The sequence below is a fragment of the Cucurbita moschata genome, unplaced genomic scaffold (genome assembly GCF_002738365.1).
Source record: "Cucurbita moschata cultivar Rifu unplaced genomic scaffold, Cmos_1.0 Cmo_Scf00008, whole genome shotgun sequence".
Taxonomy (NCBI): Eukaryota; Viridiplantae; Streptophyta; class Magnoliopsida; order Cucurbitales; family Cucurbitaceae; genus Cucurbita; species Cucurbita moschata.
This window is the reverse complement of record NW_019268524.1, coordinates 4840080-4866910: the sequence shown is the minus strand read 5'-3', so window position 1 is coordinate 4866910 and position 26831 is coordinate 4840080. Positions and strand designations below refer to the sequence as shown.

The 26831-nt window shown below is 37.7% G+C and overlaps 5 protein-coding genes and 1 non-coding gene across 10 annotated transcripts; 2 read left to right on the top strand and 4 right to left on the bottom strand.

Annotated features, from left to right (window-relative positions):
* Positions 1 to 253: 253 nt before the first annotated feature.
* Positions 254 to 5135, bottom strand: LOC111446666 (kinesin-like protein KIN-14N). Of its 2 annotated transcripts, none has more exons than XM_023085576.1 (16): positions 4319 to 5135; positions 4037 to 4181; positions 3842 to 3951; positions 3635 to 3754; positions 3377 to 3559; positions 3079 to 3288; positions 2928 to 3002; positions 2656 to 2802; positions 2436 to 2574; positions 1811 to 1920; positions 1571 to 1732; positions 1260 to 1477; positions 1010 to 1091; positions 809 to 913; positions 613 to 717; positions 254 to 546 (listed from the first exon to the last, which is right to left on the bottom strand). In XM_023085576.1, the coding sequence occupies exons 1-16, from the start codon at positions 4535 to 4537 to the stop codon at positions 391 to 393; spliced, it is 2286 nt and encodes a 761-aa protein (XP_022941344.1). In that variant the 5' UTR covers positions 4538 to 5135; the 3' UTR covers positions 254 to 390. The 2 variants fall into 2 exon arrangements, with proteins under 2 accessions (XP_022941344.1, XP_022941345.1); XM_023085577.1 differs by having other exon boundaries at positions 4346 to 5135.
* Positions 5136 to 7553: 2418 nt separating this feature from the next.
* TRNAA-AGC lies at positions 7554 to 7626 on the bottom strand. Its single transcript has one exon. It is a non-coding gene; the product is annotated as a tRNA-Ala (tRNA).
* Positions 7627 to 8891: 1265 nt separating this feature from the next.
* LOC111446349 (formin-like protein 5) lies at positions 8892 to 16511 on the top strand. 4 transcript variants are annotated; one of them, XM_023085130.1, is made up of 7 exons: positions 8892 to 8975; positions 9111 to 9757; positions 10811 to 11462; positions 11571 to 12390; positions 12478 to 12680; positions 13984 to 14219; positions 14849 to 16511. In XM_023085130.1, exons 2-7 carry the CDS (start codon positions 9593 to 9595, stop codon positions 16178 to 16180), a joined length of 3408 nt encoding a protein of 1135 aa, XP_022940898.1. In that variant the 5' UTR covers positions 8892 to 8975; positions 9111 to 9592; the 3' UTR covers positions 16181 to 16511. The 4 variants fall into 4 exon arrangements, with proteins under 4 accessions (XP_022940898.1, XP_022940900.1, XP_022940899.1 ...); XM_023085132.1 differs by having other exon boundaries at positions 8937 to 9757; positions 14849 to 15773; positions 15849 to 16511; XM_023085131.1 differs by having other exon boundaries at positions 8937 to 9757; positions 14849 to 15773; positions 15816 to 16511.
* A 1167-nt stretch (positions 16512 to 17678) lies between these two features.
* LOC111446733 (histone H2A.6-like) lies at positions 17679 to 18641 on the bottom strand. Its single transcript, XM_023085671.1, has 2 exons — positions 18354 to 18641; positions 17679 to 18165 (listed from the first exon to the last, which is right to left on the bottom strand). Exons 1-2 carry the CDS (start codon positions 18540 to 18542, stop codon positions 17947 to 17949), a joined length of 408 nt encoding a protein of 135 aa, XP_022941439.1. The 5' UTR covers positions 18543 to 18641; the 3' UTR covers positions 17679 to 17946.
* Positions 18642 to 20041: 1400 nt separating this feature from the next.
* On the top strand, positions 20042 to 21832 carry LOC111446674. Its single transcript, XM_023085586.1, has 2 exons — positions 20042 to 21032; positions 21128 to 21832. The coding sequence occupies exons 1-2, from the start codon at positions 20324 to 20326 to the stop codon at positions 21751 to 21753; spliced, it is 1335 nt and encodes a 444-aa protein (XP_022941354.1). The 5' UTR covers positions 20042 to 20323; the 3' UTR covers positions 21754 to 21832.
* Positions 21833 to 22470: 638 nt separating this feature from the next.
* On the bottom strand, positions 22471 to 26339 carry LOC111446672 (calcium/calmodulin-regulated receptor-like kinase 1). The gene is made up of 8 exons (XM_023085585.1): positions 25933 to 26339; positions 25129 to 25495; positions 24852 to 25005; positions 24585 to 24711; positions 23726 to 23811; positions 23561 to 23632; positions 23246 to 23449; positions 22471 to 23024 (listed from the first exon to the last, which is right to left on the bottom strand). The coding sequence occupies exons 2-8, from the start codon at positions 25440 to 25442 to the stop codon at positions 22707 to 22709; spliced, it is 1275 nt and encodes a 424-aa protein (XP_022941353.1). The 5' UTR covers positions 25443 to 25495; positions 25933 to 26339; the 3' UTR covers positions 22471 to 22706.
* Positions 26340 to 26831: the final 492 nt, after the last annotated feature.

Sequence of the window (26831 nt, the reverse complement as noted above, 5' to 3'; positions counted from 1 at the left end):
GGGGTGGATTTGGGGGGTCCCACATCGATTGGAGATTGAAACGAGTACCAACGAGGACGTTGGGTCCTGAAGGGGAGTGGATTGTGAGATCCTACATGGGTTGGGGAGAAGATGGAAACCTCTCTCTAGAAGACGCGTTTTAAAAACCGTGAGAGAAAGTCCGAAAGGGAAAGCCCAAATAGAACAATATCTGCTAGCGGAGTGAGCTAGGCCGTTACAAGAAGGATCATTTACAGCATGCTTGGCACAAAAATTGGGAAAAAAATCTTGCTTTCATTAATACAATCAGATCTCTTTTGCTATACAACTAAGCCTAAGTCATAATCATCCTCATATTCAATTATCAGATAGCTGATTTGCCAATGTAAAAGCAAGGCTCAAGCATAAACCTTAAGGTCGTGTATTGGTTAGACGTCGAGGAGTACCGATCTCGCAAGCATTGACCCGAGCAGCAAAGCGAAGCGAGCAGAGCGACTCGTTAGCCGAGGAGGAATCGGGAGAGATATTTACAAACATCAACGTCTTCGAATCTCCACCGAGACAAGGCTGGTTAACCATCAGAAAGTTAGAATGATTGTAATATAAATGTCAAACAGAGAAATCAACAAGTACCTGAAGAAGATATGTAAGCTTTGAGTTTCTAAATGGCACATGTTCTTCCTTCTTTGCCAAAGCAAATATAACATCGCTCAAAGACGATAAACTTCGATTTATGGCCTGATCGTAATGAAGAAAATAAAGGATTAAGAGCGGAATTTGAATAATGAAACAAGTTTAAAACAAAAATATGATAGTAATGATCATTTACTTGGGTTTCTTTCAGTCGTTCCCCCGTCGATCCGCTCTTGGAAAGACGCTCACTCCCAGCAAGATCAATCAAATTCAAAACGCCTTGTACTTGTTGATCAGTACTCTACCAGATGCAAAATGAGAATGAATCTATGGAAACATAGCAGTAGAGAAGAACCACGACATGTTAAAACATAAACGGCGACCAACCATATTTTACCTCGTTGACACCGGATATTTTAAGAGTGAACACAAAATGACTTCTCGATGATTGCTCGTTCATTTGGGTTTTGCCAACGGATCTAAGGAGAAAATGCAATGCGTTTTCACAATCGTTACTCGTAAAAACATAACGTACTAATCAAAAAGTGTTATTATAGCTACATCAACAACTCAAGCAGCATTGAGCATTGCAGGTAAGGAGCATTAGTGCAAGTCGATACGAGTGGAAATGAGGAAACTATTGGTACCTGCTCCGAGAAGCTTCCTGTAATAGAAACGAGACCTCCTTGGCGCTACGAACATCTACAACTGTAAGATCAGACACTTGTGTGTTTCCATTTGCATCGTGTTTGATCGAGTACGGTTTCAAAGGAGAACCATTTTCTGCTCGTAGCACATCTGGAGCTGATCGGTTTGATGATAGTAAATCATGGATCGTTTCGTTGTATATTTCCAACATCGATACCTATAGAACGTTAAGAAGTTCAACAAAGATGTCTTAGAACATGACAACAGAAAAGACACAACATATACTCAAATAGTATAATGTATCTCTCACCTGCATATCATATTTCCAACCCTGAGGTTGAAGAGATTGCCTGGTTTGAAATATTTGTTCCAATGATCGAGGTATCAGTCCCTTCTCCTCTAGAAACCCTGTTTTACCCATCATTGTATACGTTTTTCCCGAACCCGTTTGACCGTACGCAAATATACAAACCTAAAAGAAATAACATTTACCAAAGAAATTGTAAATTAGCCAAAATATGGGAGTAAAGACTATGGTGTCATGTATTACCTTATAACCGTCGAGGGCGCTTTGTACAAGCTGGGAAATCTCTACAAAGACATCTTCTTGTGTTGCTTCCGGTGCAAAAACCTTGTCGTACGTGAAAGAATGTCGTTGCCCTGACAATATATAAGCATGGTAGAAGCTTTATTTCCTGATATCAGTTCGAATAAAGAGAGCTGGAGGATTGTTGGGATGGAGTCCCACGTTGGCTAATTTAGAGGATGATCATGGGTATACATCTCCATTGGTATGAGACCTTTCGGGAAAGCCCCAAGCAATGTCAGGAGAGCTTTTGCTCAAAGTGGACAATATCATACCATTGTGAAGAGTCGTGATTCCTAACATAGAATCAGAGCTATGCCCTTAACTTAGCCATGTTAATAGAATCCTCAAATGTCGAACAAAGAAGTTGTGAGCCTCGAAGGTGTAGTCGAAAGTGACTCGGTGTCGATGTCGAACAAAGGGTGTACTTTGTTCGAGGACTCCAAAGGAGTCGAGCCTCAATTAAAGGGAGGCTGTTCGAGGGCTCCATAGGCCTCAGGGGAGGATTGTTGGGAGATCCGTGATTCCTAACAAATGTATCATATGGAAGTAACTTGGTGGGCTTGAATATTATCAGTAAAAAGTATACCATTTTGCACTAGATTGATTCCTCGTCCAAGCGATTCGACTGATGACGGGTACGAGATGAAATTTCCTTCGGGGCTAGAACGTTCATCAGGTAACAAAGGTCGCACTCGACAGAATACACGAATGTTCCCTTTCAATTCCTGCATTACAAAAAGAGCTCAATGAATAAAAAAAAACAACAGTACAGCAGCTAATACAATGTTTATGCAACGGGGGATTACCAATATGGTATTATGCAGTTTCTTTCGAAGCATCTCTCCTTCCATTAGCTTAGTTTCTGCATCTCCGAGCCGTGCTAGTAACTCACTTACGAGTCTCCGTTGATCTTCGAATTCGTGCATCGTCTCCATTGCAGTTAGATCAGAGACCTAGAAGAAAAGCATGTCAAAAGATTTATCATCCAACTTGGTCAGTTCATCATTTTAATGTCAAAGACAACATTTGCAGAGTAAAATTACTATTTTGATGTCTTTAAGGTTGTATATATCATCACCTGCAGCTTGTTTTCTGCAGCAGCTAGATGATTTTGCAATGTTTTTAGTTCAATGCTTTGTGAAGAACATCTTGCCTGCAAACGAGAACTCGAATTCAAGCTTAAAGATCTATACAAAAAATGGGAACAATGAACATCAATGTGTAAGAACCTCTAATTCATTTGCTTTTGCCTTCATTTCATCCAGCTCCTCACAGTACTTTTCTGCTGACTCCCTGCAATTCTCTACTTCATCTGTCAAAGTCTGCACCAGAGAGAGTTGACGATCTCGATCATCTCTAACCTGTTGTATTTCTCGTCTTAAACACGTAACTTCGTTCAGCATAGCATCCTTCTGCTTTAATGCCTCGTCTTGAGAAGCCTATACTCGCAATATAGACAATTATGATTCAGAACGGACTGATATCCATAAGTAAAAACGCAAGGCTACTCGTAGAAAAAGAACTCACTTTAGACAATGCAAGTTCGCCCTTGATCATACTGAGATCCTCTACCATGGCAGCTTTTTCTTTCTCTACTCGTTTGAGGTCATCCTCAGCAGTCGAAAGCTCGGTATGAAGTTTGCCATTATATTGTTGTAAACTCGTAATGTAATCCTGCAACCTCTTGTACATCTCATTAAGAGACGATAGCTGCAGAATTCCCATGAGTCGAGGTCAAAACATTTGTTGTGTTAAGCACACCACTTAGTCTATTTTCGATTTTACCTTTTGATTCGCACTCGAGAGCTCACGTTGAGCCCTTGCAAGCTCCTCGGAGATCGAAGCCTGTGACCTCTCCATTATGAGCCTAGCCTCTTTCTCCTTAGTGAGAGACTCTACTGCAGCCTGACAATGATACTCAAATCTTAAGTCAACACACCAAACTCCCATTTATTTCATCGTTCATACACGACATCTCGATTAAAAGCTTACCAACTTCTCGGATTCTTCTTGTGTGAATTTCTCTCGCAAGAATGCATTGTTCTTTCTAAGTTCTACAATGATAGAATTCAATTCCTCTTCCTTGTTCTTCACTATCATCTCTAATAATCACAAAAGAAAGTCAATATCAATGAAAATGGGTTGGAAATGATATCAAATACCAAGAACATGAGATCTTGGAGATACCCATTTCACTGGACTTGATCTCAGAGGTTTCTAGCTCATCTTGTAGCTTCCTCTGCTCTAATAAGTAGCTATACTCAAGCTCTTGGAACCATTTGATGCAGAGTTTAAGCCTTTTAATGTACTCCACCATGTTATCACATTTTTCCTGAAAACCCAACAAAATGGTCTCATCAAAACGCAATCCCCACAAACATTTTCTCAAATTCCATCAACCCTTTTAACTGATCTGATAATGTAAAAGAGAAAGAAGCAAGACAAAATGGTGTTCATCATCTGAATTACCTTAACCGCTGAAAAGGAGGGACTGACCTTTAGATTAAACCTATCCTTCCTTTTAAGCTTCTCATTCAACAAAGCCTCAACGTCCTCTTTAGTGAACTCAATGCCACCGCACTCAGAGCCGGCAATGCTCGTCGGAGCACTGGTAAGACAAAGCTCCTCTCCGCCATTAACGTCGGAGAAGGACAAACGGGTCCTGACATTAATAGCAGGTCCAACCATTATGGCTTCTAGTTACTCACCCCACAATCTATAACACCCAGTTCATCACCAACACCCTGGATGATGGATCATAAACCAAATCCAAAAGGGGGTGAAAAAAAAACAAAACAAAACAAAAAAAAAACCCAAAAACTACAGACCCAGAAGAGCTAAATCACTCAAATCTTGAAAATGGAAGAATCTAAGACATGGGGAGAGGGAATGAAGCCAACAGAAACAGAAGAACAACACAATATTTGAAGAAGGAAGATAGGCAAAAAAGGACTCAAGCATATAGTTGTGGGGCCATAAATTGCATTTAAAGCTAACGATTATTTGTGTGCACTGCAGCCGCTTGCTTGAACGAGCAGGAAAGATTGATGAGCTCTGAGAGAGAGAAGAGAAAAGGGCAATGGGGTTCTGGTGAGTATAGATTTTGAGTGTAAATTGGTTAAAAAAACGTATCTAGAACCAAGGAATTGGGGTTTTGAGCAGAGATTTTAATGGGTTGTTCTTGTTTGGTAGAGAAAAGCACGGATTCCTGGCCTTCTTCTTTCACTCTTATCAATGGAGGAGGACACTCAAATTTTTTGAAATCAGGTTTTTGGGGAACAAGATGGGAAGCATGTGACTTGTAATAAATAATACACTAACTTATAGAAAATAGCTTACAAAAATGCTCTTTATCATGTTCGACGAACAGATAAAGAGCACGCTTTGCTTAATTCCCCACTTATAAACCCATAATCTTCCACTAAATTAACCAATGTGGGACTCACTCTCAATAATCCTCAACAATTCTCCCTTCGAACAAACAACACTATAAGCCTCTCCTAAGGCTTAAGCTCTCAAATACCCTCCCCTTAATCGATATAAACAAATAAGCTCTATAAACATAACTCTTACGGTATAAACGAGTTAAATTATTGTGACGAGTATAATTAAACGTTGAACGGTAGAAACTGTCTCTAACGAACATAAATAACTATAAAAAAATATATATATTATGAAATTTTAAATTTTTTATTAAAATATTAAAAGTAATATATAAGAGTATTTTTTTTTTCTCATTTTAATTAATAAATAAAAAAAGGTTGTTAAGTGAAAACAAAATGTCACCTAAAAATATATAAATAGATTAAATAAAATTTAAGAAAATTATAATTATGATATAAATAATAATATTATTATTAATTTTTGTCTCTGCTGTTGAGATCTAACAGAAAAGCCTGCCACTAATGGGTTTATAATTATATTAATTTTTGTATTTATTTAATAAATAATTACTTTTCTTTGCGTCCATTGGAGGACAAGAATTTTATTGCTTTTTTTATTTTTTTTATTTTTTTATTATTTTTTTAAATTTTCTGTCTTGTAGTAATGGTGGTGGAAGAAGTTGTTGATATCTCAATTCATTCTTTGGTCTCTTTTTGGAGGCTTCTTCTTTACCCTATGAATTACATTCTCTCTCTTCAAATTATTAAATATATGTTTAAATTATTTGAATTGTGTTCGAGTTACCGACAACGTGAAATAGGAGTGTTCATGTAACTCAATAACCCGACCAACTCAGTCTACTCAACCCAAATTATAATGGTTAGGTTGAGTTAGATTTTTCTCGGTCTTGATTGGATTGAACTTTTAAAAACGGAAAAATTCGATTCGATTTGTGGGTTAGTGTTTTTTTGGCGACCTAACGCTATCATACTTTTTTTTTTTTGTAAAAATTAAGAATATTTAACGTCTGTAACTGATGATAGTGATGAGTTGTATTGATGTTTGAATTTTATGAAATTTTAGTTATTAATGTACTGTGGAATTTTTTTTAATAATTTAAAAAAAAAACAACTCGACAAGCCAACCTAACCTGAAAATAGAGAGTTGGGTTGGGTTGTGAACTTTATTCGGGTTGCTTGGATTATCTATCCAACCAACCAGAAATTTTTTCAACCCAACTCGTGTACTCTCCTGAGATGAAGTCTTAGATCGAGTTTAGTTTACATCACGAACCGTGTCGAACAATGAATTCAATACTACATTTTCAAGCTTTTGGATCAAGTAAAAATTGAATAATTCTATGAATATCGAGACCCATTTCGCTATCCGATGTGTGCAATACTACCCTAGTTTAGCTCGACATCACTTGAGTCCAGACAGTAACTCTTAAAACGTGTTGGGAGTAGCACCACACTGATACGAATATCTTCCTTACAGACCCAATTGAACATCTCAACGTGTTACGTGTTGGACAAAAAACTTACATAGACCTGTAACTAGACGCTCAAATGAACGAAACAAAAGTAACAAAAACCCAAAATTTTGAAACATTAAAACAAACATATAAGATTGAATGAACCGACACTAATGTATGGAATTTTCTTTTGTTCTCTTGTCTTATTAAGGATATTGGCTTTATATCCTTATTTAAACCGTCAACTACACCTTTAATTGCTTTAAATTACCACAAGCTAAGCATAATTATTTTACCTACATCCACTATTTTACCCATCTAATCAACGACTTTTAACTATAGTAAAATTATAGTTAGTTGAACGTAACTTAAGGCTAAAACATTGAATTGCTAGAACTGCATCGAATCAAGGAAAACCATATAGATAGCGGCTCACCACTCTCGAGAGCATCGATAATGGTGCATTATTTTACCTACATCCACTCTTTTACCCATCTAATCAACGACTTTTAACTACAGTAAAATTATAGTTAGTTGAACGTCACTTAAGGCTAAAGCATTGAATTGCTAGAACTGCATCTAATCAAGGAAAACCATATACATAGCGGCTCACCACTCTCAAGAGCATCGAGACGCTACTTATGATATTTTGTATATTTAATTAATTTTATTTATATATAATTTGAGATAATTATGATATTTTTTCACGAGGAAAATTGAAAGAAACATATACATGATTTCATATTTATTGGGCCGAAGACGACACAAATCGGATCCGGCCCAAGCCCTAAACCGAAGCCCAAATTCCAGTTCAGAGAACACATATAAAATAAATGAAGCAAAAATTGGAGATGCGGGGTATCGATCCCCGTACCTCTCGCATGCTAAGCGAGCGCTCTACCATCTGAGCTACATCCCCATTTGTGATGCAGGTCATAACTTTAATAAAATACTATAAACCATTTATTTTTTTTTCAAACTTAATAATTTATTAATATTTACGAAATAAAAGATATAGTATTTATCTAATAATATAAAATTGAATTTATGATTAATATCGAAATAATAATTCCCTAGCGAAAACCTTATGATAAAATATTACCATGATTTTTATACGTAACAATAGGATTTGACGCATTATTAATGGGTTATTCTTAAAATTGGTCACCTTATTCATGACTAAGTTTGGTGCAAACAATTTAATTTTGTACTATAGAAATAAATATGACAGCAAATTATTATGTCACGAGCAAAATTTTACCCAAATATTAAAATTGTAACACTAAGATTTTATTAGATGAAAATAAACTTGATGAAAGACCGAAAAAAATAAAATAAAATAAGGTGCAGATAAATGGTTTCCATCTATGATTGATGTAAAATCTTTCCTCTAAACCATTCATATATGAAACAGGTCGGTAATAAAAAAATGTAATCAAATAAATACCATCTGTTATTTATTTGGACGGTTACGTTAAAACACGTTCTAGACTTTTAATTTCTATTATTTTGAAATCTCCGATTTAATTATATAACCTTATTATTAATAATTAAAATTAGCTGATGTTAAATGTATATTGTTTATAATTAATTAACAAAATTTGTTAGACGAATTAAGCCACTTAGGTGAAATAATTCCTCATTTATGTTATCACCAACTCGATAAATATTATATTATAAAAAAAATTAGTTTGATAATTTTTTAATATTGACATCTTATAAATTTAAATATTTTTAATAACAAAATTATATGATTAAAATTTTAATAAAAAATAATTTAACATACTCTGACACATCATTAAAATTAGCTAAAATCCATTATTAAAACAAACCACAAAATAGAAAAAATTAAACTAAATTAATAAGATACCATAAATTTTAAAAAAAAAAAAAACCTCTAATTATACTTTATTTCTATAAAAAATTTTATTTTCGCGTTTAAACTTTTTTTACAAAGTTCAAAAATATTTTTATCTAACGTACATGAACAGTAAAAAATGTTTGACATATTTTTTAACGTCAATACCCTTAAAATTGAAGAAAAATACGATAGATATACAATTTTGGTTCATATATTGACAATAAAAAATTTTAAAATATTTAAAAATAAATGGAAGAGTATTTTTAAAATAAATTATTTATTTTGATATGAAGTTTTTGGGAGATAGTATAGATTAGAGGGTTGTAAGGTGTTAAAAAAGAAAGTGTAAAGATTTCAAATAAAGTCGTAGATTGGATCGCAAAAGAATTAGGTTGGAAAATTTTGAGGTAAGAATGGAAATGTCTGATTTCAATTCTCCACGGATTTAGGTGGAGAGAGTTTTAGGAGAAAACGACTGGAATAATCAATATACCGCCATTGAAAGTGGTCTGATTTCATTATGATTCTCTTTCTTCCTGCAGCAGCTTTCTCCAAAAATCCTCTCCAACAACGGAATCACGCCTTCTTTCCAACGCATTGTTATTTAGTCAAATGTTTCTAACGTCGGCGAATTCCTCGACCTTCTTTTGGTGGATCTGGTCTGAATCGGACACCCATTGGCGGCCTTTCCACTCCGCCCTCTTTTGATTTCCATTTCGTCTTTTCAAAAGGGGTTTTATCGCTTTCTTTTCTCAATTATTTTGGTTTACAATTGGAATTTCCTTAGCTTCGTTATCTGATTGTTTCTTTTCTGAGCTTTTTTCCCCTTGTGTGTTTATGGGATTTGTTTGAATCGTTGAGATTGATCGTTGTTCAGCTCGTTTTTGCGATTTTTATCTGAAATTATTGTTCGGTTTGCTGCGGGATTTTGAGGAATCGTGTTTCTGAAGAACCTTGGTTTTGGATGCTTTTTTTCCCTTGTGGTTGGGGAAAGATGGAACCCTGAGGATATTATGCTGTTATAATGACATTTCAACGACTTATGGGTATTGCAAAAAGGAGATGTTTGGTTGTTTTTGTGATTCTCATATGTGCTTCTTTAGCAACTTGCTTTAAGGACCATGAGGAAGAGGAACTGATTCTGAGCCAACTAGCTGACCCAATTACTGGGGATGTCAATATAGAGATGGTGAGCAATTATGTTTATGATATGATCTTATTTAGCTTCATTTATCTTAAACCTTGTTCCTTAACTGTTCTTGTTAGATTCAAAGCTAGTTTTGCTTGAATTCTTTGATCTTTGCAACTCTTGAATGATATTTAGGCTCATTGATTGCTGCTATTATGTTTGGTTTTGGACATAACTGTTCTTAAGTTCTTGACCATGTTTGTGCTGAATTTATAATAAGGCCTTTTAATGGAGGTAAGAATTTGGAACAATGAACAGAGATGAGAGCGCAATGTGTTAAAAACTTATGCATTTATACGCTCAACTACAAATTTGTTTCTCTCTTTGTATGTTTAAAAAGCAAGAGTTGTATAGATAATATTCTTGTTTTGTTTGAAATCCTAGCCCCCTTCTTTCTCTTACAATTTTTTTTTTTGAAGAACTATAGGCTGCTTGTAGCTCTTTTGAAAATAAGAACTTATTGAAAACATGTTTTTTTATTTTTATTCATTTATAGATTAGTTGTATTTCTAACTGTTTATGTGAGATCCCACGTCAGTTGGAGAGGGGAACAAAGTAGTCCTTATACGAGTGTGGAAACCTCTCCCTAGTAGACGCGTTTTAAAACCGTGAGGTTGACGGTGATACGAAACGGTCCAAAGTGAACAATATCTACTAGCGGTGGGATTGGGCTGTTACTTGTTTAATAACCTTTACCATAACTAACTCTCACTAACTACTCAAAATAGCTTCCAAACAGCTTCCAAACAATGTTTTTCTTTTTTCTAAAATAGCTTCCAAACAGCTTTCCACTTTCTTTGTTATTAAAAATTTTGGTTAGAATCATACGAACGTTTTTAAACGAGTAGATTACAACATAAAAGAGCTGTTAGCAATCAAACATATGTTTTAGAATTCTCAACTTCTATTCTTGATAAATATCTATCTCAACCTTTCGTTGTTCCTATAACTATGTGGCTTCTGTCTCTAGGCTGATTTTTTTAGGCCTAAGATCTGCACATATGGCATATTATTCTTAAGTTAACTTATTTTAAATTCAAAAACATGCTGCAGGCTGAGCTGTTATTGGTGAAGTGCAACTTGGATTTCTTTCAGTTGAATGAAGATGTAGATGGTACTGATTCGTGCTCTGAAGAAAAACCGAGAAGCACAGATGGAATTAATTTCGAATGCCGAACGCTTGCAAAAGAAAAAACAAACAGAATGCTAAGTTCCATGCATCCCCAGATGAAGCAGGCTCTTTTAGATTGTGTAAGAAAGAATTTTCATGTCTCCGGGAGAGACTATAATTCTGAAGCTTGGTACACCCGATATCTGGAGTCATTGCTTTTTATGCCTGGTAGTTTTAGAAGGAAGTTAAGTTCTAGATGGCTTCGAAGTGCTGAAGAAGAGCCCGCTCTGGCACCTGAGTCTTCAGATCCTGTATCTCCGCCCCGTCCTAAAAGAAAACCGTTTTTTCCACCAGATTCTGGAAATTCAAGTCGATCTTCAGGAGATGAAACTCCTGTAAGAAAAGCTTCTAGCACAGGTGGACAAAAGGAAAAGAAATCTAATCATCAGCAAACAGTTATTTTAGCTGTTGTCATAACAGCAACAGTGACTTTTATTATTGTAGCTTTGCTCTTTTTATGCTATAATAAGAGTGTTTCCAGAATGAAGCAAAATGATGAAAATCATGAAAGGCCTCTCCTAAGCTTGAGCTTAAGTGAGTACTCTATTCTGTGTTCTCACAAGCATGTTATGGATTTTATTTTTATTATTATTATTTTTTTTTGGTGTTTTCTTAATGTTGATATAAATCATGACCTTTCAGGTTCTTCGCCCAAGTATTCTGCCTTTGGGAATTCTATTAAGGAAGACGCGCTCATCAATCAAGCATCTAACTTGAATCACCACCAGAGAGCTCCATCTTTGGATGGTAACCTGCACATTGTCTCCGATGGTGCACATACCTCAATGCAGGGACATCCAGCTTTTGGAGATGCTGGAATTGCCAATAACGCATCTTTTGAATCAACTTATATGGCTGATGGTACTACTGGCTTGGTGCCACTTCCTCCTGGAGCAGTGCCAGTCAACTCAGAGATTATACCACCTCTGAAGCCCCCTCCTGGCAGGGCTATTCCCCTTCCTCCCGGCAGGACTGTTCCCCTGCCTCCTGGCAAGAGTGTTCCCCTGCCTCCTGGCAAGAGTGTTCCCCTGCCTCCTGGCAGGGCTGCTGCTCCCCTTCCTCCTGAGCCCCCTTCCTCCTTTAAGTCACCATCCAGCATGAGTAGTTCTCCTCCTCCTCCACCTCCTGCACCTGGTGCTCCACCACCAGGACCTCCTGGAAATTCAGGTCGCCCTCCTGGACCCCCTCTACCTCCAGCATCTGGACCAGGCAACAAAGCAGGCCCTCCCCCACCACCACCTCCTAGAGGTGGTGGTGGTAGTGGTCCACCTCGACCACCACCTCCAGGAGCACCCAAAGGTGTAAATCCACCTCGACCTCCAAGACCTTTTGGACGTGATGATGAAGGTATGGACGAATCGGGTGTTCCCAAAGCCAAATTGAAACCATTTTTCTGGGACAAAGTTCTTGCAAACCCTGATGATTCCATGGTCTGGCATCAGATAAAAGCAGGATCTTTCCAGTATGTTATTAGTTCCACTCCTTTTATATCACCATTGCTTTAAATTATTTTATTAGTTGCTGAAAACATGTAATCTAAATAATACAGATTCAACGAGGAGATGATAGAAACTCTTTTTGGATATACACCAGTTGATAAAAACAAAAGTGAGGGAAAGAAGGAGGCATCATCACAAGATCCTGCGCACCAGTTCATTCAGATCATTGATTCAAAGAAAGCACAAAATTTGTCCATTCTTTTGCGGGCACTAAATGTGACAAAAGAAGAAGTTTGTGATGCGCTTCATGAAGGTAATCTTACCTGATATTGACTTTCTTGCATCTTCTTAAGAAGACATAAAGAGAAACGCCTGAATGGAGGCATGCACTTCATTCTCTTTAACATTTGATTGTCTGTCCCAAAAGTGGAGAATTTGGTTGAACTAGAAGCAATATGCCTGATACTCCTATGGGGTGTTAATTTACAATAGATGTTAAGAAACGTGATCTTTTCTGATAAAGTAGCTGAGGGAAGTTGCTCCACACCCAAAAACTTCAGGAGATGGGCTGGTTGAGATCCAAACAACATGGTTCCCGGAAATGGGCTCTAGAGAGCATGTTAAACCTATAAATGGTAGCAACCTTTCATTTTCTAACTCGTTGAATGATTAAAAAAAGACAAGAAAGCAGGCATATCTAAGACAATACTCCTAGACATTGGTTGAGAATCAATTTGCTAAATGGTTTGGAGAATGATCAAAGTCTCAATTTGCTAAATATCCAATACAACACTCAAAATCATCTATTTCATTGGCGTAACATGTTAATTTCCTCATGTGATAGAAAGTCCAAGTAACATAATTTAGAATGAACATTAATTTGCATGACAATGCTGGAAACATGCAAGTATGGTTTTGCTTCAGAAGATCTTACTTTCACAACCATTGTGTGGCATTAATTATAAGAACTCGGAATTTATCTTTTTGAGCGCAGGCTCAGATTAATAGAATGGTACTTCTGAAATTGCTGATGTCTACTTGCTTACGCTCAAATGTATTTTTCCCCTTTCCCCCATCTTTGTTGAGCAAATTGTGAATGAGGGATTGTTCTAGGGAGCCTATACATTGAACAATGAATGAAATTATGCACTTCCCTTTCCATATAAAACGTGTCTTTATTTGCAATCAGCTATATTTGCTCTTTTCTGGGTGATGGAAGGTCATTATTCCCTGGTAAATCTCTGATGTAAATTTGGAGAAGTAGTTGTTAACATTTGTTTGCATCCGTTTCTGCCAAATTTTTCTTAACAATGATTCTAATCGATATTTCTTTTCCCAAATAAGAATTCTAGTTGACACTCTTGTTAAAAGGTAACCAAAAATATATGTTTTTATACGGCATGGGTGTATCATCATTCTAAGTAAGGTAATCGAACATTTCTCTAAACGGAGAGATCATTACTGTTAGTGTCATTGTTATTGAACAAAAACGTGTCCCTGTAATTTACATAATGTATAGATATGTTTTTCTGCCTTTTTTCAGCAGCCATTTCTGCCCATTTTACATTTTCATGATATGATCTTGAGCATATTCTGACCTGTCTTGGTTGGATCAGGAGCTGAACTTCCTGCCGAACTTCTTGAAAACTTACTGAGGATGGCACCAACACCAGAAGAAGAACTCAAGCTTAGACTGTTTAGTGGGGAACTTACTCAACTTGGAAATGCCGAGCGTTTCCTTAAAAGTTTGGTTGATATCCCATTTGCTTTCAAAAGGTTGGAATCGCTGCTTTTCATGGGCACTCTCCAGGAGGACATCACCATCACTAAGGAGTCCTTTGTTAACTTGGAGGTAGAACACTTGCCACCCTATTACCTTTTAGTACTTAGAACTCTCAACATCATGGTTAGCTCAATATGAACAATTCTAAAGCCGCTAGTTAGTTCTGCATGAAAATTTGAGCGACTGATAGGTGTAACTGAGTCTTGTTGCCATGATAGCCAGGTGTTTTCTGATAAGTAGTATTCTAATGAAGCTATTCACGGAGTTTGCAAGTCTGAGCAATTAAGAAAGCAGTTGAATAGGGAGTAATTCAATTTCAACAAGGACATCATGCAAAGTAGGCAAGATGAACACAGTATATAACTTAGATTTACACTTGTCATTGAACCTTATTCCATTTACTTGTCTCTGCCCCCATAGTCTTTTATCCATCTACAAGCTGTAGAATGAATTTCGGCTTACCATATATTCGATTTGTTTAGCTCTGCTGGAAAATGATTGATGCACACGATGGATGTTCTCCAACTACAAAGTCAAAATCTTTGTTCATCTTATTTCGTATATTCATACTCTCAAATTTGTCTAAATATGATGTAGAAATACAGATACATTGTGAAGTGAAAGTTCTGTTGCATTAAACAAGTTTGATTTCCCTCCATCTCGGAACTTCCTCCTGACTAATTGTGGATTCATCTTAGATTGCTTGCAAGGAACTTCGGAGCAGCAGGCTGTTCCTCAAACTTCTAGAAGCTGTTCTTAAGACGGGAAACCGGATGAACGATGGAACTTTTCGAGGTGGTGCACAAGCATTCAAATTGGACACTCTTTTAAAATTGTCAGATGTGAAAGGAAAAGATGGCAAGACTACGCTATTGCACTTTGTAGTCCAGGAGATAATTCGTACAGAAGGGATAAGAGCTGCGCGGAACGCCACAGGAAGCCATAGCTCCTCGAGCACCACATCAAATGATCTGCTGGATGAAACACCTGACGATGTGGAAGAGCATTACCGTACCCTTGGTCTTGAGGTCGTCTCAGGGTTAAGTGGTGAACTTCAGAATGTGAAGAAAGCAGCAACCATAGATGCTGATGCCTTAACTGGAACTGTTTCCAAACTTGGGCATGCACTCTTAAAATCAAGAGACTTTCTGAACAAAGACATGCAGGGTTTAGGTGAGGAGAGTCAGTTTCACGAAACCCTGAAAAGCTTTTTGCAGAATGCTGAGGTTGCTATCATGGCCCTCTTGGCAGAAGAAAAAAAAATCATGGAAATGGTGAAAAGCACAGGTGACTACTTCCATGGAAATGCAGGGAAGGACGAGGGCTTACGGTTGTTCGTAATAGTGCGAGATTTCTTGGTAATGATAGATAAAACATGTCGAGAAATAAAGGATGCACAGAAGAAGCAGATGAAGGTACAAAAACAGGCAGTATCTTCTGATAGCAATCACCCCCCTTCAACTCCAGTTCCCTCTGATCCTCCTGCTGATCTTCCCCCTGTTCCTCCCGCTGATCGCCCCCCCGTTCCTCCCGCTGATCTTCCCCCTTCAACACCAGTTCCCTCTGATCTTCCCTCTGATCGTCCCCCCGTACCTCCTGCTGATCTTCCCCCTTCAACTCCAGTTCCCCCTGTTCCTCCCACTGATCTTCCCCCTTCAACTCCAGTTCCCTCTGCTCCTCCTCCCCCTTCAACTTCAGTTCCCTCTGCTCCGCCTCCCCCTTCAACTCCAGCTCCCTCTGCTCCTCCTCCCCCTTCAACCCCAGCTCCCTCTGCTCCTCCTCCCCCTTCAACCCCAGCTCCCTCTGCTCCTCCTCCCCCTTCAACTCCAGTTCCCTCTGCTGCTCCTCCCCCTTCAACTCCAGTTCCCTCTGCTCCTCCTCCCCCTTCAACTCCAGTTCCCGCTGCTCTTCCCCCTGTTCGTCCCCCTGATCTACGACACACGCCTTCTGCCGATCTGAATCAACTGATCTTCCCAGCAATTACTGATCGTAGGATCAGTGACTCAAGTTCAGATGAGGAGAGTCCATAGGTTAATCAGCTGAAAAGGTGCCCAGCCTTCATAATTGTTAGGCTCCTTTTGGTCATAGGCAAGATATGTAGCAGTAAGAAGAAGAAGCTCCATGAATTGCCACAATGTGCTCAGAATGCACTTAGACTTAGACTTTGACTTTTATTTTTCATTCACCCTTCTTCATTCATTTGTAAAAAGAACTTAGTTTTGACGTTTTTGGCAGTTGGAGCATTCAACAACATAGAGTTTGTAGATGTAGATTGTGTTACCAGAGTATCAGACTATCAGTTAAATATGTCTCTTCTCCCCAAAATCTCAACATTAAAGAAGGCTTCTCCACTTGTTATTTGAACTAAACTTATCTTTTGGCCTCAAAACTCTTCTTAGAGGCAGTAGGAGGAGTTAATCCCTCATGTTTGCAAGCCTTCTCCATATGTTAATCCTCGCAATTTTATATTTTCAAATGCGACTCCAATATAATATATTCAATAAACTCGTCCATCTTTTTTTTTCTATGTTTAATATATTCAATAAACTCGTCAATCCTTCTTTTTCTTTGTTCAACAAACATGTGAAGATGAAGCAACTCAATCATCTAACCTTTAATCATAATACATGTAACAACTCAAGCTCATCGTTAGCAGCAGTTGTCTTCTTTGAAATTTCCCTCAAGGTTTTCAAAATACATCTACAAGGAAGAAGTTTTCACATTTTTATAAAGAATGTTTCATTTCTATGCCAACCGATGTATGTATTGTGATGGTATTGTTGCTAGATAGCATAAGATAACATTTAATATCAGGAAGGGTCGGGGGAGCATGGGAAGACGCAGCCATGAGCCGGCAAATACTTGTCTGCATCCATGAAAAGCACCTAATACAAATTCAACTCATCCAGAAATCACACGTACACCCTATAATTTGAATCTCCTATAATACTTCCATTCAATGAACAAAAATTATTAGAAAAAATAAAACATTGAAATCCAGTATTTCAGGAGAATCCCAATACACAGCCTAACATCCCTAAAATTGCACTCTTCCAAAACTTAGCCCTAGGAACATATATACATGAAAACAAATATCTTTTTCTCTAAATAGAGCAAAGCAACTCATATACACTCCATAAATTCACATTTCCTCTCCTTCCTAATATAATGATACCGTTCTAGATTACCCAAACAACCATTCTAGAAGTGGCTGTCTAAAGACATTATCCAAAGTTCAAATCATAAAAAATGGCACGTCACAAACCACAACTCATAAGAAATTACCATAATAAGTTGGCACACGCAATCTATTGAGTTATTGAAGCAAGAACTAAGTGACCCATATCCCTAATATCAGAGAAACAACCACCTAAAAGAACCTGCGAACAAGAACAGCAGCAAAATATTTCACCACCACTAGACAAAACAGGAAGGGAGAAAGCTTGGCTTAATACAAATTTCAACTCATTCTTAAGGGATAATTCACAAAACCAAAGTTAAGAAAACCCAGAATAAAAATGCATCATCTACAGGATGAAGAAAAAGTAGGCGGTGATATTAATAGATGATGATGATGATATTCACAACACTAGGTGAAATTCTAGCACTACTCCTTGGGACTATTACAAATTCCATAAGCAAAAGATCTTTAACCTAAGGAAAATAATAGATGTCGAAAAAAGAGAAACGAAAATTGAAAAATCTAACAAAGTAAGAAGAGCACTATCTTGACCAGAGCCACATGTCATCAACATTCAATGATTCAGTTCCATTCCTTTTTCTATTACAAAGAAATCTAGGGTTCATCATCACCACCGGCATTCTTTGATGAAGTTCCTGTTTTCTTGGGCAGAAGCAAATTGTGAATGTTGGGCATAACACCACCATTAGCAATAGTCACATCCCCCAACAGCTTGCTCAACTCCTCATCGTTACGTACAGCAAGCTGAATGTGACGAGGAACAATACGCGTCTTCTTGTTATCCCTAGCGGCATTTCCAGCGAGTTCCAAAACCTAAAAATCAGAACCCCCTCGAGTTAATCGCAAAAATAATTAAATCAATCAAAATTCTCAAAAGGTTGGAGGAATTTGAGAACAAGGAATCCAATTGGGGAAAAATTGGAAGCCCTAGATCCACGAGGAGAACTCAATCCAGAAAACCCCACATCAAATTGAAAACAACTTTCAATTAATTAACATACCTCAGCGGCAAGGTATTCAAGGACGGCAGCGAGGTAGACAGGGGCACCGGCACCAACACGCTCGGCGTACTTGCCGGCTTTGAGGAAACGAGCAATACGACCGACGGGAAACTGCAACCCGGCTTTACTACTCCTCGAGGTAGCCTTCTTGGCGGCTCCAGATCCAAGGGTTTTTCCTCTGCCGGCCATTGAATGAGATCGGTTGGACGGAAAAGACAAAGAAAACCTAAGCAGAGAGAATTGTAGGCGATTTTCCGGCGAGGGCGCGAGAGAGAGAACGATAAATAAACACGAAGGATGGCGGACAGTATTTGGTATATATAATGCGATGAGTCTTGCAATATGAGCCAATGAAAGCTGAGTACGCGGATCGAGATTTGTGACCGTTGGATGTATGAGTGATGGCACGGTCCAGATCTGGTTGAGGATTCGATTTTCGTACTAGATGGCGCGATTGAATGGGTTACGTCAGCGTCTTGAGTGAATTGGCGGGATGGTCCCTCCATTTTTTTTTTCCCTTTTTTCTGCGGAATAATTAATTGAAATTTTTTAATTACAAATTTAAAAATTATAATTTAGTCCTAATTAATTCATATAATTTGTTAAACTATTTATTTATGAGAATTTTTCAATTAAAAATTATTTACAAAATTTTAAATTTTAAAATTAAATTAAATCGTGAAAATTTGTGTTTATTTATAGTTTCCAATTTTAAAATTTTTTGTCTCTAATATTAAGTTTTAAATTTAATATTAATATAAATCAGTTAGAAATTCAAATATTTTCTTTAAAAGATTTGAAAAAATTATTTCAAATAAATTGTGAGAAAAAAAGTATATTCTTTTTAAATAAAAAAAAATAGTTATCAAACCTACAAACTTAGAAATAACACGGAGTATGAAAATTTATGGATTGGGAAGGGCGAGTGGATGAGACCTTCGAGTAGCAGTGAAGAAAAAAGTATCATGCAGGATAGCTGCCGCTCAATGAGAGTGGGGTCAATTTCAGTCTTTTTCGAAGCAATGTGACCTTACCGATATCTCGATATCACTAACCCACAGTAGTTGGGAATTGGATCCTACACATGACGAATGGGACTGATCTATTTGACCCTCTGATCGCTGTTATTTAAGTGGTATCTCGAGATCGAATTCTAAATTTTTGACCTCATGAAAAAAAAAAAAAAAAAATGTTAATCACGGTTGAATAATATTCTTATTATAGATGTCTACAGGGTGGGATGAGGTTAGAAAAGCCTTCTCCATCCCGGTCCTTGTCTCTGTTCCCATTTAATGGGAAAAAAAATATCTCCTCACTTCCTCTCTCGTTCCCGTTTAACAATAAAAAAATAATATTCTTATTGTTAATATCACGTTTCAAAAATATTCATTAATAACATTAATATCCATAAATTAAAAAAATAAGGACCGTTGGAGAATATTAGGGAATGATCATATGTTTAAAATCAAAGAATATTATTGAGACCTTTGGGAGAAACCTAAAACAAAACCATGAGAGCTTATGCTCAAGGTGGACAATATCATAACATGGTATCAGAGCCACTCCTAAACTTAGCTATGTCAATAGAATCTTCAAATGTCGAACGAAGAACTCCAAAAATAAGGAGTCACTTTGTTTGAGGGGAGGTGTTGGTGGATGAAAGTCCCACATCGACTGAACCCTTTTGCTTCCTCGTTATCACCGGACAGAGCTGAATGCTTGAATTCACTCATCCTCCCAACAAACAGAGCATCTTTCTTCAACAACTTAACACAATCAGAAAAGTCTTTGTTTTCTATATATATCTGTTTTCCTCTTCATCTCTCTCTGTTCTCTACCAGAGCTGCTCTGTTTCCTCCATCGTCGTCGTCTTCTCGACATGTTTTGGTCTGAAACTGCTGCCTCGAGAGCTTAGCGGTTGGACTTTGAGACGCGGAGGACCGTGAAATGGGGACGGATAATGTAATGATATGAAAGTTTTTGAAGTTTGGAGAAAAATGCCAACAGTTTGGTGGTTTTCTTTGAAAAAGTCCTTCCCCTGCAAACCAGAGCCATCAGAAGTCTATGATCCAAAGAGCAGGAAACAACTCAACACAATCACAACCAAGAAAGCAGCCAATAAGTCAGGGTGTTCTTCTGGAAGATCAGGTTGTTCAAGGTCCATAGCAAATCTCAAAGATGTCATCCATGGAAGCAAGAGACACATGGAGAATCCACCGATTTGTAGCCCGAGATCGATCGGTAGCAGCGAGTTTCTCAACCCGATTGCTCATGAAGTAATACTCAGCAACTCTAAGTGTGAGCTCAAGATCACTGGTTTTGGTGGCTTACACTTAGAGGGTGTGGGAAATTCTGGCTTTGGAGGAGGTGGGGGCGGAGATTCGCCGTTTTTTGGTACTCTTAGGCCCGGAACTCCCGGTCCGGGGGAGAACTTTGCTATCAACTCCAACTCCATGACTTCTGCAAGAAAGCTTCCTTCTCCTTTATCTTATAGGGATGCCTCTCCAGCTGGGAGTGCTGCCAAATTTAAGGGGGGTGGGGAAGTTCATACAAGCAAAAGGTTCTCGCCGTTAATCAAGTCGAACGATACGACGTTTTCGGCAGTTACTTGCCATAAATGTGGAGAACAGTTCTGCAAATTGGAGGCTGCTGAGTCTCACCATCTCTCCAAGCATGCTGGTTAGATAGATGTTCTTACACATAGTTCATTCAATGTTTTTCTTGTTTTGAGTTCAAGCCTTCATGGAGTTGCTTGTTTCATTCTTTTTTCTCAGTTACTGAGCTTGTGGAGGGCGATTCATCGAGGAAAATCGTCGAAATGATATGTCAAACTAACTTTTCAAAGTCGGAGAACAATGGAAACCGAATCGAACGAGTTTTCAAAGTTCACAATATGCAGAAAAAATTAGCAGGATTTGAAGAATACAGAGAAACAGTGAAGATCAAAGCAAGCAAGCTCTCAAAGAAACACCCTCGATGCCTCGTCGATGGGAACGAGCTATTGAGGTTTTTCGGGACGACGTTAGCCTGCTCACTTGGACTAAATGGCTCCACCAGCCTCTGCATATCACAGAAATGCAATGTCTGCAGAATCATAAGGAATGGTTTCTCAGAAAAGAAGGATATGAAAGAAGTAGGAGTTTTTACGACTTCAACGAGCGGAAAAGCTTTTGAAACCATCGAAACGGAGAACGAAAGCTCGGTGAAGAAAGCATTGATAATCTGTAGAGTGATAGCTGGGAGAGTTCATAGGCCATTGGAGAACATACAAGATATTGTTGGGCAAACAGGGTTTGATTCTTTGGCTGGCAAAGTGGGATTACATTCCAACATTCAAGAGCTTTATTTGCTTAATCGTAGAGCTTTGCTTCCTTGTTTTGTTGTAATTTTCAAACCATGAACAGAATTTGGTGTTGAGTTTGTATCAGAACAGAGCATTTACTTTTACTGATGCATCAGAACAGTACAGCTTTTAAAGATGATAGATTTCTTGGACAGTAGATATTGAATGAGTCTTAAATGTTTGAATGGGGTTGGTTTGAGAGTAGATGAACCCGAATTCAAAATTTGAAACTTTTGGCTGACTCGTAGCGATGTCGATTTCATAGACAACAAGGAAGTTCCCTGTTACTCAAGGGACAAGGACTTTCTTTACACTTACGAAACCGACTTTTCGACGTTTTTCCTACTGTCAATGTGAGTATCTCCCTGATAACTTGATCTTATATCAGTAGAGTCATATAAGCTAACGAAATCGAAGAGATCGAGAAGAAGATCAAGCTAGTTCTAGGTGTGATTGCAGCTAGGAAATGTCTGCTGCTCAAGAGTCATTTATTCTCCAACACCTATAATCAGTTTCACAGAGGTTGTTGTTCTTAACTGCACTGAAACTCTCTCAGTCGTCGCCGTGATTGGCGCTCTCTCTCAGAAAAGTCCACATTGATCATTAATGGCGGAGGTAGATTTTTATGGACAAGAACACTAGAGAAGAAGATGATTTGTTTCTCTAAGAACTACCTGCAGCTCACAGGAAAGGGACAAAAAGAAACAATATTTGTTGTTTTCCTAGAACGGAACGACACACAGTTGTACAACCTAAGAACGTTTCCTGTTCAAGTAAGGTCGTAACAATATTTCGATATTTTCATTCACAAACTACTCAGAGGAGAGTTCTTGTAACAATTGTGGGTCATTACAGTGAAGAAACTTTACAAAGTTTTCTATATTCAGTAATGTACAAAATTTCAGTCATTAAAAGAGAGAAAGAATCAACTATCATACACAAGATCAAAGAGAATATGAACTACAAGACAAACAATCAAGAGAAAAACCACCAAAAAGGGAAGCTATAGTCTAAAGTTCATTGGTATCGGAAGCACTGTCCATTGAATCCTTTCTAAAGTGCTCGGAGACGTGGTCGATATCGACAGTTACTTCATCTGTCGTGGCTGACAGAGATTTTCTATGGTGCTTGTGCTCGAGCCTCAGGTTAATAATACGTGAGATCACTTGTACGGTGTCTCTCATGGTAGGTCGTTTTCGGGGGCTACGGTTGACACACCTATATGCTAGAGCTGCAACTTCGTTCAGCTCTTGTATATTAAAGTTTCCATCTAAACGGTCGTCCATGATTTCTTCCCACCCAACTTTCCCATCTGAAGTCATGGCTGCCTAAACATCTCATAATGAAAATACTTATAAGTTGGGGATCGTGAAAGTACACGAGCGTATTTAGAAAAGAACTCGAAAAGTTATTATCATTATGGCCTTAACTTGGAGTCAAAACCAGCCTCTTGTTTTATAAAAAAATTTCCATTCAAGAACGGAGTCATAAAATAACTTTTTTTTGGTCGAAAGTACCGGTGATGACGATGAGAAGAGAGAGAACTTACAAGTTCGACATACTCCATAAGGCCTTGCTGCGGGTTTCTGCCAGCTATAAGCTCGAAAAGCAATACTCCGAAACTGTAAACGTCACTTTTCTTCGTGAATTTTCTTGTAGATATATATTCAGGATCTAGGTACCCAAAAGTTCCACGAATATTGGATACATGTTTATCGACCATCTCTTCTCTAGAAAGCCCGAAATCGGCAACCTGGCTCGATCGAGAGTAAGCAGACAAAAAGAATAAACAAATATCGATAAGATGTTCTCACAATGGACTCTTTCTGCATAAAGTTTTCACAAATTAAAGGGGAAAACATACCCTAGCTCTCATGGAATCATCCAACAAAATATTTGCAGACTTGATATCACGGTGTATTACTGGTGGAACTGCCTGCAGTAATGTCACAAAAACACCACATGAATGAATTATAAGGTTGAAAAAGCTAGTAATCCCAGTGTCCATCAAGGTTATATCTTAGCTTACACCATCATGGAGATATTCCAGTCCCCGTGCAACATCTAATGCCACACGAACCCGCAGTTCCCAGCTCAGTGGTTCATTCTTCACCCCTAGCAAACCGAACAGTGTGTATCAGGTTCCAAGAAACAGATGAAGAAGTCAATGTATCATCATTTTAACCAAAAGAATATGTTCCTTCATAAAGGAGACGTCCCCATTCAAGAAAGATGTTACAAAACTCTATGTTTGCTTCTTCTTCTTCATTTTTTTTTTATCCAGGAGTATCCAGACTGGCTTCTACGCACTTCGTCAAATCTCACGGGCCAACCGTTTTAACTGTGAGATCCCACATCGGTTAGAGAGGAAAACGAAGCATTCCTTATAAGGGTGTGGAAACCTCTTCCTAGAAGACGTGTTTTGAAAATCTTGAGGGGAAGCGCAGAAGGGAAAGTCCAAAGAGGACAATGGGCTTGGGCTGTTACAAAAGATATTAAAGCTAGACACCGGGCGGTGTGCTAGTGAGGACGATGGGCCCTCAAGGGGGGTGAATTGTGAGATCCTACATCAGTTGGAGAGGGGAACGAAGCATTCTTTGTGGAAGCTCTCCCTAGTAGATGCGTTTTAAAAACTTTGAGAGGAAGTCAAGAAGGGAAAGCCCAAAGAGGACAATATCTGCTAGCGGTGGGCTTGGGCTGTTACAGTAACCTTACTACATTTAGTTATTAAGGTCACTCTACGAGTATTAAATCTTAGGAAGGTGGCCACAATAGCGTGAATCCATTCTCTCTCCCCTTTACTATTTACACAACCTTTATCGACTACTATGTTTAACACATTCTGCAATAAGTTAACTAATGCTTGTACGATATGTTTGATTTCTTACCGTATAAGTGAGAAGCCAAGCTTCCTTTGCTCATATATACATATACAAGTATGTGTTGGTTTTTTTCGGCACAGTATCCAACCAAATTTACGAGGTTCCTATGATGCAACCTTCCGAGTAGTATAACCTAGTAAACCGAATAACATTAAATGGATGGATCAGATATATAAAAAGCATCAAGAAGAAGATATGTCTCATGAATCAGAATAAATAAGCTGCCGAACACAATGGTTTTAGTCAATAACATTTGAAAAGAATAATGATCACCTCTGTTTGGAACTCCTTCTCCCCTTGTTTGGAATCAGTTGCAAGCACCTTAACCGCAACCGTTTCACCACTAGCCATTTGAGCTCTATAAACAGGACCGAACGCTCCTTGTCCTATTACAGTCGTGAAATTGGATGTAGCTTTTTGCAGATCCCTGCCATATCCAAGAATTAAACAAAACTCTAAGGTCCTACCAAGCCACTCTTTATCCTACACGATAACGAGATAAAAAAAGATCGTTCACCAAACAGGTCACGACGAAGTTTCGATAACACACCTGTAAGAATACTCAAGTATCCCAGAAGCTGCAACCACGTTACTTTTCCTCAATCCATCAAGCCAGTGAGACATGCCATTATGGCCAGATTTAACAGGAGACTCTGGAGCTAAGGTTGAGTCTGATAGTATAGTGCACGAATCAGCACCATTGACCCGGATAGGAATCGTCGTCGCCCTCCGGGAACTGCTATTTCCTATCTGTGAACGTTTCCGCTGATACCGAAAGCAAAAGAGAGCCAAAATCGCCAAAAGAACACCAATCACAACTCCTATTGAAATCCCAATAATCAACCCAGATGACTCCCCTTTCATCTCCTCCTTTTTGCTTCCCAATTGTCAATCCAATAGCTTAATCCATTACAACCCTACAAGAAGAAGACTCATAAGAGAGAAAACTCACTGTACAAAGAACAAATCATCTTATGGGAAAGAAGAACAACAGTTCATTTCTTCTCCAAAAGCATGAATTATCATAATATCACTCAGATTTCACACCAGCTTCTTTGACAATTCATCAAACACTTGATCTGCATCTTATTTTCACGAAATTCTCAAGCATAACAATCAACATCTGAAGTTCAAACCATCAATTTCCTAAAAATCAGCACAAAGAACAAGCAAAAAAACACAAAATCCAGCCAAATGGGTCACAAATTTCTATACCAAATCATTCAGAACAAGAACAAACCAAACCCAGAAAACAGATCAACAGTAAACAAAGCAGAAACGAGTATCTTCCTCATCCATTTCAGAAAATACAATCAGGGTATCAACAGAATTGACATTACAAGTAAGAAAATACCTTCGAATCGAACTGATTTCATCGAAATGGGAAATTCAGAGAGATGGGTAGCGTCGCAAAGAAGAAAAGAGAGAAAAACAAGGGGAAATGGTGTGAGATTCGAAGAAAACAAGTGAGAGAAAGGAATCGGAGGGAGGAAAAAGAGACGAAAATGGTTGCGAAGTAACTCCCAGAGTCGCGAAATACGATCTGTCGTCTACTTTTTTATGCGGGGAAGTTGAAGTTGAAGTTGAAGTATATTACAATCAGCAGAATTGCAAAAAAGGGATGGAATTAACAAAAAATATTCGGATTTTGGGTGTTCTTTTGCTGTTCTTATTACTGCGAAGGAAATGAAACTGACAAGGACTGAAAGGACTCGACTCAACGCGTGTAGAGAATGAAGTTTCTGATGTTGCCCACAATTGGCATCGGGTTATGAGTTTCTTTTAACAATTATACCCTCCACCACTGCACACAAGCTTTAATGCTTTTGACTTTCCATTATAATTTCATAATCTATCTAATATAATTCTAAATTAAATTTTAAATTTTTTTAACAATACTTTTAATATTTTTAAAAAATATTCTTACAGTTATTTTTCAGTTACTAATTTATTTCTTGCTTTTTTTATTTAAAAACTAAAAATTTATTATTATCGAACAAACTGTATATCAATATACTTTTTTTTTTAAATTTAAAATAAACTATTAACGAGTTTTTAAAACTTTTTTGAAAGTTCTAAGAGTATAGTTGAAACGTGTAATCATTTATGGGTATTTTTTTTAATTAATTTATCTTATGTTATATTTTCTTTTTTTTTTTCTCCGTATCATTATATTCATTTATGTGTCTATTTCTATGTTTTAAAATAAATGAAAATAACTCTATGCTAAAAACAACATACGCCTAAGTGAAC